Consider the following 13,351-nt stretch of genomic DNA (forward strand, 5'->3'; position numbering starts at 1 on the left):
TGTTTCACAAGTTATGGGTAGAAATATAAAATAGAGCAGGTCTCTCTCTCTCTCTCTCTCTCTCTCTCTCTCTCTCTCTCTCTCTCTCTCTCTCTCTCTCTTTTTTTTCCTGTGGTTGATTATGCTATTTTCTAGAATGGAACAGGACTGAGCTTACTTTCCATTGCTGTGATTAAACACTGACCAAAAATCAACTTGGGGAGAAAGGATTCATTTGGCTTACATGTCCCTATCACTGAGAGAAGTTAGGGCAGGAACTGAAACAGAGACCCTGGAGGATTGCGGCTGTGATAAAAAGAAACAGTTCTTACCTCAAAGGAATAAAAGCTATGGTTTATTCTGGAACAAATATGAGTGATCGTGGCCAGGGAACATACATTTAGATCTCACCAAATATAATGTTCCAATGTGGAAGCGGTTTTGTGGAGTTTTATAGTAACAGAACAAAGAGTTATAAGCCAAGGTATTTTAAAAATACATTGGTGGACGCATCAGAGTGGTGAGTTACATCAAGATGGGGGGAAATCTCTCCTACATGTCTCAGAAGCTGTCTGATGACATTCTTGGCTTTTGAGTGGATGGAAGCTGGTGATCACGTTTTTATTTATTAGTCACAGGATGTTAGTTCCGACACAGAGGTCAGCTAGGATGGGCTAGTAGAGGGCTAAAGCTAGCCCAAGAAAAAGTGTAATTGGACTGTGGACTTGCAACATTCCAACTTCTTTACATCATTGTATTGTATCAGTCAGTCAGTCTTGGCAGACACAGCTTCTTTCCATGAGTTCTAGTTCACACTGCTTTCTGGCTTGCTCGCCCTGGCTTGCCAAGCATGCTTTCTTATACCACTCTGGACTGCCTATCCGAGGGTGGCACCGCCCATTGTGGGCTGGGCCAGCCCACATTAATCATTAATCCAGAAAATGCGCCCGAAGACTTATCTATAGGCCATCTGATGGAGGCAGTTCCTCAATTAAGGCTCTCTTTGCATATGATTCCAGGTTGTATCATATTGACAAAGCAAAACAGCAATGACAAAAATAGCCGGCACGAGGACTCCATAGATTCAAATCCCAGCTCTGCTGCTCAGCAGTCATTACCCAAGGCAAATTAATTATTTCCTTGATGCTTTGTTGCCTCTCGGGGTGGGGGGGTAGCGATTAGAATAGCACTCTGAGTATAGGGGCCAGAGCTGTGCCTTGGTGCTGTGGCGCTCACCAATCATGCGCAAGGCCTTGGCACTCACTAATCCCTGGTACCGGAAAGAAAGAAGGAAGGAGCAGGAGAGAGAACATAGTACTTCCCTTGTGAGTTTCTGTCAGTAAGTTAGCACATTAAAGCAGCAATCAGAAGGTTTTTTATCATAAGTTAATTACTATTGACTATTATTCATATTATTAATAGTATACAATATGGCTGAATTGTTCTTACCCAATTGACAAGTAACTTAAATTAGACCAATTACTAATGTTGTATAAAGATTTTAAAAACCAGGACAACTCAATATTATAAAAGATTTCCTGAAACTTGATGATTCAAGTTATATTTCACACCACAGAAATTGTAATTTATATATTCATAAGATAATGATCAGATTTGGAAATTGTAAGATTTATAGGACTTAGTTATAATTTATATGACTTATATTATAGTTATAATTTAACATATAAGAGCTGTTCCTTCCGGCTGGACCTCATGGCACATGCCTATAACCCCAGCACTAGGGAGACCATGGCAGGAAGATTATGAATTCCAGGCCACCTTGGGCTACGTAGTAACTTAATACATATGTATTCAAAACACACATATAAGGGCTGAAGAGAAAGCACAGCGGTTAAGAAGAGCACTTGATTGCACTTGCAGAAGGTTCCATTCCCAGCACCCGGATGGTGGCTCATTGTCATCTGTAACTCTTGTTCCAGAGGATCGGATGCCCTCTTCTGGCCCCTACAGGCACCAGGCACACACATAGTATACAGACATAATGCAAGCAAAAGGACCCATGCCCATAAAACAAAAACTTCAAAAAACATATATATGTATGTGTATATACCCATGTTTTACTGTGGTAAGTGAAATGGGATTTTAAACATCTCATTACTATAGTAATAATTGAGTAAGCATTAACTATTGTTTATGATATTTGATATCATAAAAATGAAATATCATGATAGACACTTCAATTAGCATGTCAAGGGAATAACCCTTCAGCTCTACACCATTTATTTTACTGCACTTTGGGGACGGGTGGCAGCCTGCTTTCTCCAGAGGTGTGATCCTTAACGAAGCCACTTTGCCTTCCATGGACATGTCTTTGTCATCCAAAACCATGCAGTCAGGCACTGATTTAGTTAGCGCCTTCATTCCTCAATTATCTCCCCGCTGCTATTACATTTCTCTATAATATCTAGAGATGGACTTTTATGCCCTTGTTCTCGGTGATAATGGCTTTGAATTCCACTTAATGGGCAGAGGTGTGGGGTAATGGCCGCTTGCGTTCCCTCCCACTGCCATTCAAGTTCTGTCATTGACATGCTTAAATCAGATAAATAGTACCGCTGTGAAAGACAAAATGAGAGTCAACTCATTTCCATCACTGAGTAGGAAAAGGTTGAATTATGTAAAATACATTATCTCCTTTTGGAGAAATATATTCCCATTTTTCTGGTTTTTATGTGCATGTGTACGTGTCTGTACACGTATAGAAGTCAGTCTGAGTAGCTTGCAGGAGGCAGCCCTTTCTTTCCACCTTGGGTCCTGAACATTGAACTCAGGTGATCAGGCTTTTTGGCAGCAAGCTCATTTACCTGCTGATCTACCTCACAAGCCTGGAAAAAAATATTCTCTTAAAGTATTTGCCTGTGATTCTTAGCCTGGAAGATTCCTTGACTAGATGTCTTTCTATGTTTCATATCTACAGTGCCAAGTTTATCTAACACTTTTTTTAGTCTTTTTTGTTGCATGTGTTTTGAAAATAGGCACAGACTTGATGATTCGTGGGGGGCTGTGTTCATTTCTTATCTAATTCTCATAATGCCGTCATAATTTTGTGTGGATTTGTGTTCGATAGCATCCTTTGGGGGATGGTGAGGATCTGAAGCCCTGTTTTCCCTGTCATTTTCTCTAAATGAAGCAGGGGTGATTAACTTCGGAATGTTTTCCAGGTCTTGGTGATGAGTCAAACTCTCCAGTGATTAAACATGTTTACGTGCTGTTTATTTTTGGTGTATTATCCACGGCGACGGTGAAACATTTCATGAGTGTTATGGGCAGCATCATAAAAGTCCCTGGACTTTGTCTTTCGTCCTGAGTGATTAAGGTGATTCTGCCGGAAGGTCATGCTCAAGGAGAGTGGGGATATCAAGGCATGGGGTATCACCTGTTTTATTGCTCCATTTTTACTCCCAGTGAACTGGTAAACAATTAAAAATTGAACACCTCAGTGCATATAATTCAGTTACTCCCAAAACACCATAAAAATGTCTCCCCGATCAATAATTGCTTATTATGACACACATTTGTTGTGCTGCCTGTCAAGGTGCTCCGCTTTCTTAAAGCATGGAGAGCAAGCCAGGCTCATCAGCCTACATGGTAACAAGCAGTAACCTGGCTGTGAACATCATCACGGCCTGCTCCAGACCTACGGTGTGGAGTCCCTGGTCAAAAGCTTCTGTCAAGGAATGGTCACCTCCTTCTGTGAGTTTTTAAAACATCTTGTTGATGTTTCTCCTGAAGCTTTTGTCACACTATTCACTGAGTCCTAGTGACCTGTCTAAAGTGTCTTTATTGTTAACGGTGCCATCTTTTCCAGTAGACTGACTTCCCTGAGGGCAGGTACAACCCTCAGCTGTAATTCTTAGGAATTATCCTTGGTATCTTATTCTCAAGAGAATTAAAGTTATAAACATTTGTTGAATGAAAGGATGATTAAACTTAACAAGCAAATATCCATCTCATAGTTTAGACCATGGCTTTAGTAGTACACCAAGGAAGGGGACTTCGTAGAACCCTGAAGACAAAGGATGGTACAAGTTTAATCCGGACAGTAGCCTCTCAATCAGAGCTTTGTAGCATCCTATAATGTGGAGTACTAAAATGCGCTCTTTCCAGAGCTCTGTCCTTGTTTCTGATGGCTAAATACATTTCCCCTACAAAACAATGTAGTTCTGCAGAAATGGGGATATTAGAAGACATTAAATTCTATATATTTATGAAGTCAGTGTCTGGAATTACAGTGCATTCATTGACATTGCATAGGACAGTATTGTCACTGATGCTAATGATAACAGCTGGCAGGTGACTGTCTTTGTTGCTACCCTAGACGCAGAACCTGGGGCAGGGATGCAAATGCATGTGGTTTTTAAGGGTGAGTCTTTAGAAAACACCTGGAGAGGAGCTTACTGAGGATGGGGTCTCAGGTCATAGTTAGCCTTGGGCTGCAACAGCCTTGTGGAGAGAAAAGCCAGACTGTAAAATTGTCTGAAGTGTGGGACTGTTATGTTCTGATACCAATCTTTATAGCTGCTATGGAGCCAAAGAGATAGGTTGGCATGGGGGACAGGAAGGAAAGATGAGCTGACAGTTCCTGTGCTCACACAGCTGGAGTACTGGTGCATAGGCTGGTAAAGGGAACCCGGTTGGAGCCCAGTTCTTTTTACTGCGGTGCCATGTGCCTGACATCTTGCTTTCCTTTTATTTGCAGACAACCTCAAATGTATAGAAAAATTGTAAACGTAAACAAAGACCTCTTCCTAACCATTAACCATGTGAGACCAAGTCCCTGACCTGCTTTTCCCACACCCCACCTACACTAGTGCATAATTGCTACAAACAAGGTCATGTTCCATTATAGTTGTCATATGACCCCCACATCCTGAAAATTAATATTTCATTACCACATAGTCCTCAGATTTCAGTTTTCATCAAATGGCTGAAGAATGGTCTTTGGAGAGAACAAAAGAATCCAGTTCCAGATTGCACACTGCACTTAACTGCCATACGCCCTTAGTCTTAATCATGCTGGAGGACCTTCTTAGTGTGTATTCTTACTTCCCTGCCTTTTGAGATTATGGGCCAGCTAATTTCTAGAATGTTCCCCTCTTTGGGTTTGTGATGACAGCCCATTCCTCTTCATTCTCTTTCTATCAATATGGAGCTATAATTTCCTCTTTTGTTGGGTCAGTTAATTCGTGTCTGTTGTTTATTTTGGTGTCCAAATGCTCTTCGGTTTGACAGTCTCGGTCTCTCTGACTGGCGCTTGGGTCTTCTTTAGATGGCCCCAGCAGTCTTGGAAGACATCCTTGCTCTCTGACCCACAGTGTTCCAGGAACTCGTAGATTGTTCCTTCCTCCCCCAGAATTAGTCCTGGCTCTCAGATGCCACTGCGCTTTAGTGGACAGTAGTGCTCCGCAGCCGAGCCGCCTGTGGAAAGCATGCTCATTTTTGCTAAGGCCTGGCCCCTCTAGGCCTTTCACTGAAGAGAGTGAACACCATGAGTTCTTGCTGACATGTACACCCAGCTTCATGGTGTCTGCTCTAGTGGTCTCCTTTCGGCATTCTAACTCCTTTCTCTGGAGAAAAGTAGCTCCAGGTTTCTACTAAGTTGTTTGATTCTCCTGTATGTACCATCGCCCACATTCTCCTCTACCCCAGTATCCCCCCTCCTCCTCCTCCTCCTCCCCCTCCTCCTCCCCCTCCTCCTCCTCCTCCTCCTCCTCCTCCTCTGGTCCTGACAGCAGACACACCATTCCTGCCTGCATGAGCCTTTCTTGCCTTTCCCTGACACAGTACCAGGACGTTCCTCCACAGGATGGAGCTTTGTCACCAAGCCCGAGTCTGGCACCTTGTATCAGGTGTCCCTTCTAATAAATCTTCTTCATTAGGCTCCGGCTCGGCGGTGATCACGAGCCAGGCTGCCCATGCTCTGACATCTTACACCATCTGCGCCCACATTCACCACTTCCTACGGGCAGCACTTTCATAATAAGTGCATTCCTTACCCTGTCCTGGATTCAAGTGCCAGTTCTGAGCTTCTGAGGCTACTTTCCACCCAGCTACCATGTTCCAATATACCTAAAGGCTTTAACACCTAATTGTATAGGAAGAAGAAGGAACGGGGGAGTGTTTGAGAAACAGGATAAAAAGGAGGGGAGAGAAGAAGGGAGAGGAGGGAAAAAAGAAAGACACAATTATTCTCTGATCTTCACAAATGTCCCTTAAATTGAGCTTTAGTTCTCCTCTTTTCCACACCTGGGGAAAATGTGGCTCAGAGACATGAGGCCACCTGCCCAGATCTGTCTCTCTTGACTAGTTCATAAGGAGCCAGCATCTGAACTCAGGCCCTTCCCCCTCAAGAGCCAGAGTCTGCCTGCTGCACATTCTGGCCTCTAAAAAGAAAGCTTTCATGAAGTCTTTGGTCTTTGGGTGTTCCTGAGTGGGTAAGAAGGGTGTTTAAGACAAAGCCTGGGGTTCTCCTGGGAAGCTGTAGGCTGTATTCATTTTGTGCGGACAGTTGTTCTCCCAGTCTGTCTGCTTTCCCATCTTTCTCCGGTCTGCACACAGGCTCACTGGGACCTGGGCTTTGTTTAAGTCAGTTGCCAGGGTGGGTCGAGTAGGCTGGGCCGCCTGTAGCCAGAGGCACTGAGCCGGCTGTCTTAGTACCTCCTCAGTGGTGGCTTCTTCCATGCTGGCACTTCTGGAATGAGTCACCTCTCATGCTTGCCATCCTCGGCCTCTCCTCAGCCAGCGCTGCTACCCTTTCTTCCAAGGGGAGCACAGTGACTTTCTGAGCTTTTAAGATGGGGGAGTGGATGCTTAGGGGTGTAAGGAGGGGGAAAAATATTCACTGACTCCAACATGGGCACACTAGTCTTACCGCTTTCCATAGCAAAAGTCACAAAGGCTGACAGCAATGTCAGGCAAAAGTGTATAGGTTATGAAGTGAACTTGAGCTTCAACCTCTAATTGATTGATTTGCCATTGCCTTTGGGGATCCTTGTAAAGAACTCCACAAGACAGTCCAGCAAAATGGAAGAGGTGGGTGCATTTATTAGCATAAAACAGAAAAAAGAGGGGCTGGAGAGATGGCTCAGAGGTTAAGAGCACCAACTGCTCTTCCAGAGGTCCTGAGTTCAATTCCCAGCACCCACATGGTGGCTCACAACCATCTGTAATGAGATCTGGCACCCTCTCCTGTATACATAATAAATAAATAAATCTTTAAAAAAAAAAAAAAAAAAAAAAAAAAAAAAAAAAAAACAGAAAAAAGACACACATTCTGTGCCCCCAAAAGGGTCTTTAGAAGAGCAAATTTTATTGTGTTTGCTATAGTATGTGGACTTTTATCATCAAATCAAAAATTCAATTCAGGAAAGACACCTTTGAATTTACCCATGTCCATCCCTCACCCTGTGAAGAAACAGGCAGAGAGACATGACCTGAAGATGATGATGAAGGCAGGCACATGTCTGTACTTGTGTGTGGTGTGCTAGTGTGTGCACTCACCTGTGTGTGTTTGCGTGTTTGTAAGTCAACACTCCTAGAAACAGGTGTAATGTATGAGACGAGGTGGAAAGGGTAGGGGAGATGGGGAGGGAGGCATGCTAACGTGGGTATAGTCCTAGTTGCTAAGTTGAATTTTTTTCCCCTATGGCCCAAGTTTCCCTTGAAAAGGAGGTTGTAACTATTTTCTTCTGAGTCAGTTCTCTTTGGAGCAGACAGTCCTACAAGAGTAACTGCAGTTTCCACTGTGGGGGTTAGAACTGCTTCTGAGGGGCTGCTGTTAGGATTTAGTCTTGTTTTCCTGTTCACATAGGGCTTGCCAGAGCTAATAACCACAGGGCCAGTGCGTTCTCATTGGGATCTAATTACAAGGCAGTGGCTCTTACCTGCCTGTCTTTGCTACTACTTTGGTTACATTGTTTCTTCTTCTCAGGTAGTAGACCACCCACAGTGTAGACACGTGGGGGAGCCCATGGACCAGATCACCCACGGCTCTTTTCATTTACTTACTATTTGTGAATGTGGGTATTTGTGTCCACAGAGATGAGAAGACAACTTCCTGGGGTTGCTCCTCTCTCAAGCCATAAGCCATGGTGGCCAGCACCAACCATTGAGCCATCTTGCTGTTCCCCTGCCCCAGCTTTTTTTTTTCCTATATGCACGAAGGCGGCCTGCCGTTCTCCTCCATGTGGCTCCCTGGAGTTCTAAGGTTGAGAATAACTTTCAAGAAGTTGGCAGACTTAAGAAATCCCACACCAGGTCTTCTCCCAAAGAACTCTGTTAAAAGAAAGTAAATTTTGTAAAATAATGTTATTCAGGTATAATCCACTCTTCATTTGCAGTCTCAGAGCAACTAGAACCAAAAGAATTCTCTGAAATACTTAAAATAGTTATTATATCCAAGCAACTGTTTAAAACATTCCCGGGAATACTTTTGTCATTGATGTCTTTGAACAATATGATATGTATTTTTAATTTTTGTTTGTTTTCAGCTACTTAGGAACTTCAAATCAGAAATTATCGTAGACACGTTTCTTGATTTTTTTTCTAGGCATTTATTCTATGGCCATTTCCTTCTTTTTTAGTTCCTCATTCATGCCGCTTTTCACCTTGCCTTATTACTGTAGATTGGGCTGGGCACACAGGTGGCCAGGGGACCCTGAAGCTGGCCAGTCACAGTAAGCAGCCTCGCAATAGTTGCCAGGCTGCTCTTGCAGAGAGCTTCTGGGCTGTTTGTCTCCTTTTCTCAAAACAAATTGTTTGTCTTCTGAGCACAGTAATATCTAGAGACATCCTGACCTCCCTACCAAAGGCACTGGGGCGTCTCCTGGTTCCTTCATACAGCGCACTAACATGCCCTTGGTACCTGCTGTGTGGGTCACTCTCTTCCTCCAGTGCCCTCCCTCTCCGAAAGTTACGAGCTGTGTTTGACTCCTTGCTGGCCTTCCTACAGTTCTGGCTTTACCTGTTGGCCATTTGACCTGCCTAATAAATTCTCACCTCACTTGCATGTCCCTTTACCAACCTGTGCGGTCTTGACAACAAATGCAGAAAGACCACCAATTAAGTGTGAATACACTTTGTAGCATGTTTTCCAAGAAGCCTCTCAGTCATTTTTTTTAAAAAATGGGGAATATACACATTGGTTTCTATGGTTATGAAATATTAACGTAGGGTTCTCATGTTTTCCATCATGGTCTGTCTTCTCCAGTGATAGCCCTGGTGATTTTAATTTAGACCTCTTTTGTGGTGTGTGTGTGTGTGTGTGTGTATGTGTGTATGAAAGAGAGCCAGAGCCAGAGAGCACTCTGCCACTGACCCTGACCTATGTTCCCATCCCTTTGGCAGAGCTGAAATGAAGTTCCCAGAGCGGGGCTATGAATGTTAGCAAAGAGTGTTGGTCCGTACATCATTTTTGTATATTTTTTCCTTAGCCATGTCCTGCTTTTCTTACTCACGATTAAGAACATTGATGTGGAGATGAAATGGCTTCCTCTATTTTTATCTTCAAACAGTCTCTATTTGCCGCTTCTACACATTGCTAGATTTATTTCAGCCTCTTACACTGTGGTCACAGTTTAGCTTCAGCTTGGAGCCAAGGGCCCCCCAGCTGAAATGACCGCACCTCTACAGTGGCATTTTCCCAGGCCATTCCTGCCTTCACAATGGGCCAGCCAGGAGGCAAGTTTGGAAGTCACTACAGCAGAGCCTTGTGTGAGGCTGGGTGCGTAATTAGATGGAGGCATCACAGATGTCCTCTGTTGAAGGCTTCTCTATGACTGACTGCCATTATTTTTAATCTAATGCTTCTTCCTCTTTCTCCCTCCCTCCTGCTCCTCATCTCCCTCCCCATCAAATCATACCAACAATGAAAGAAACCAAGGAAATTCAGAGTTTTGCAGCTTTAAAAAGACCGGATCACGGAGAGATTTTCACAAGACGCTTCAGAAACAGACGTTTGAGTCAGAAACATTGGAGTGCAGTGAACCAGCCGCTCAGGTATTTCCTGTCAACAGATATGGTTGCCAGGTGACAGGGTGCTTCTGCCCAAGGCATGCTGTCGACTTTTAAAAAACTAGAATAAATGTAAGACTCGTAGAACATTCAAGGAGCAGGAACTCTACTGTCTGAGTCAGTGGCCATTTTCCTCAAATGGTTTGTAGCTGCGGAAATCAGTATTCAAATAGAAACCCCAAAGCACAGTGATTCAGATGGAAAAAGTGAAGGGCCTGTAGTTGGGGGAGACCTACAGTGGCCCCTCCCTATGAGAGCCAGGGTGATTGATTCAATGCCTTCACTGTCGGATTGCCCAACCTTTCTTACTGCTCCCCTCACATCACCTCCCTGTCCCCAGGCCCTATCATTAACCTTTCTGGGTTATAGTTTTCTTCCCTGGAAACTAAGGATGGCACTAAGCATCTCATGGGGTTATGTGAGGAGTGAGTGAGTCAGAATGTGTAAAGACTTTAAGCAATGCCAGCTTCACTTATGCCAACAATGCCAGTACCCAATAAATGCTGGCTACTATTATTGCTGTTGCCATTATTTTCATAAAATGGTTACTTTACGATTCGATGCTGTATGTACCCGTGTCCACAGAAGTATTACTCCCAGTAGCCTAAAGATGGAAGCAGTCCAGGTATCCATTGTGGAAGAGTGGAGCATCAAATGTGGTTGCCTGGCAACTGGAGGGGAATGGGTATAGTTTCAGTTTTGCAAGATGAAAAGAATCATGAAGATGGACAATGAGTATAGTTGTACTCAAGTATGAATGTACATAACTCTACCAAAAAATGACTGAGAGGGTATGTTTCATACTATATGTATTTTACAACAGAAATGTAGAAGAACTAGCAATGATCCAAACATGTTTGGTTTTGGATTTTTTGTTTTTTGTTTTTTGTTTGTTTTTTAATGTTGGTGTGCTAGTCCGTGGGGCTCACATTATAGGTGAGAATACAAATAGCCAATGCAGTTTTGCTGTGTTGGTGCTTGCTCCTGTAACCATTGCTAAAGTCCTGTGGTTACTTGTATGAGGCACCCAGCCTCACACAGACCCCACTGCAGTGACTAATTGTACCCCAACCCCACCTATCTTTATTTGTAAGCTTAACACTCAGTTTTAGAGTAGATATGCATTTTTTGATGGCTCCTTAGAGTTCATTTTATTTTCTAACCTTAAAACCCAAGCTCTGGAGTTGATTAGGAAAAGGTCTCTCTGTTCGCAGTCCAGGCTCCTCGTGCTATACCTTGTCCCAACTCTGTTTTGCTCCAGGCTGAGATGTGAGTGTGCTTCCTAAGAGACTTGGCTTCAGCCAACAACCAATAGGAACACAGCATCATTTCAAATCCTTGCTCAGGACTGGCTTGTCCAACTGATGCTTAATGATATACTTCCAGGAAAAGAACCTCTCACTTCAGGATAGTCCCACCAGGAAGCAAAGACCAGTTGTGTCAAGTCCTTATTTTGTTAAAAACAAAACAAACAAAAAACCTCCTTGAGCCCTGAGATTCTAGAGACCCTAGCTGAAGCAGTCTTGAATCATCCCAGAGCCTAGTTCTCATTTGTGCCCCTTGACCCTCACCAAGGTCAATTGTTTTCTCTAACAGACAGGACCCCGTCGCTTAAACGTGCTGTGTGATGTGTCTGGGAAGGGCCCCCTCACCACTTGTGACTTCGACCTCCGCAGCCTGCAGCCTGATGAGCGGCTGGAGAACCTGCTGCAGCTTGTGAGTGCCGAGGACTTTGAGAAGGAGAAAGAGGAGGCGCGCAAGACCAATCGGCAGGCTGAGATCTTTGCCCTGTATCCATCCGTGGACGAGGTGGGTGCAGGTTTCCCTATGGGAGAACATCAGCGATAACAGAAACTCGAAGTATTTTTCAGCTCTCTGCACAGCAGAGCCATTTACTGACCATCATACTGATGGGGTGCTTATAACAATAACTAGAATTTCCATAGCGCTTTAATCCTCCAAACATTTCAAGCATCTGTATACAGAGTCTCGCTCCGAGCCAACCATCCAATTAACCTGGGGATGTGTTTCCCAACTCATCCATCAGAAACACATATTACTTAAAGGTTGGTGTTAAGATTCCCCCTCCACCAGTGGCCCCGATGAGCACATGGAAATACCTGCTTTGGGCATACTCTGAGCAGAGATAATCACAGTCATGCTCTCAGTGTGTGAAGCTTTAGAGTCCCCTTTTCCCACCCCTTTATTTACTGAAGTTGGCCCAGAGCGATTTAGGCGTTGCCTGTAGTTACTTGCCAGAGCACCTTGGATGGCATGAGAGGTGGCCATCGTTGGAGCCTTATGTGTTTTGGCTCCTTGTTTTGTAGGATGTTTTCAGCCTTTACCTTTGCTTGTCGGGTTCCCTACACTTCCAGGGCTTGCCAGGACAGACAGCTGCTCTGTCTCTGCTGCTCTGCAAGTTTTATAGAAAGTTCCGTTGCCAGAACCAAGACCTGGGGGCTGGCGAGATGGCTTCAGTGGACAAAGTGCTCGCTCTGCAGGCCCGGAGACCCGAGTTTGATCCCCAGAGTTCACATAAAAGTGGTAGGAGAGAACTGACTCCACAAAGTTGTCCTCTGACCTCTGCCTACCCATTGTGGCACACACATGCCCAGGTGCACACATACAAACATGCACACAAAAATAATAAAAAGGAGTAAGATCTGGGGAAGTTTTGCATAAAAGGTAATGCACCTGTCTGTGGATGTAAACCTTTGAGATTTGGTCCCCGGACCCAGCGAGACATCAGAAGGCCTGTCCTGCCCTGCGCAGCTGCTTTTCCTGTGACCCAGCCCCCTTTGACTCACTTCCCACTGGTCTAGGAGGGGGACAACAAGAAGGAGATGCAGCAGCAAGTCCGCTGTGGCAGTGTCATAGGACATTGACAGCTCATCATCCAGCCCACCCTTAGGAGGATGTAACGGGGAAGTGTCCCTCAAGCCTCACAATGCCTTTCCTAGAGTCGCATTTGTGGTTCCCCCAGCAACACGGCAGCTTACATTTAGCCCAGTTGCTCCTCCCTTATCTTTGTTTGCCAATTCTTTCTTCCTTTCCTTTCCTTCTTTCCTTTCCTCTCCTTTCCTTCTTTCCCTCCCTTCTTTCCTTTTTCCTTTCTCCTTTCCTTTCCCTTCCCTTCCCTTCCTTCCTTCCTTCCTTCCTTCTTCCTTCCTTTCTTTCTTTTCTGATTTTTCAAGACAGGGCTTCTCTGTGTAGTTTTGGTGCCTGTCCTGGAACTCACTCTGTAGACCAGGCTGGCCTCCAAACTCACAGAGATCCGTCTGGCTCAGCCTCCGGAGTGCTGGGATTACAGATGTGCACCACCACTGCCCAGTATAATCTT

The 13,351-nt window shown here is 44.4% G+C and overlaps 1 protein-coding gene across 2 annotated transcripts in view; it reads left to right on the forward strand.

The window, feature by feature from the left end:
- Window positions 1-13,351, forward strand: part of Dock8 (dedicator of cytokinesis 8) — a 212,403-nt gene that overhangs the window by 73,895 nt on the left and 125,157 nt on the right. For both annotated transcript variants that reach the window (XM_042262086.2, XM_076561526.1), the window contains 2 exons: window positions 9,873-9,996; window positions 11,608-11,820. In XM_042262086.2, coding sequence (XP_042118020.2) covers window positions 9,873-9,996; window positions 11,608-11,820 — 337 coding nt within the window. The remainder of the gene's footprint in view (window positions 1-9,872; window positions 9,997-11,607; window positions 11,821-13,351) is intronic.

The sequence above is a fragment of the Peromyscus maniculatus genome, chromosome 1 (assembly GCF_049852395.1).
Source record: "Peromyscus maniculatus bairdii isolate BWxNUB_F1_BW_parent chromosome 1, HU_Pman_BW_mat_3.1, whole genome shotgun sequence".
Classification (NCBI taxonomy): domain Eukaryota; kingdom Metazoa; phylum Chordata; class Mammalia; order Rodentia; family Cricetidae; genus Peromyscus; species Peromyscus maniculatus.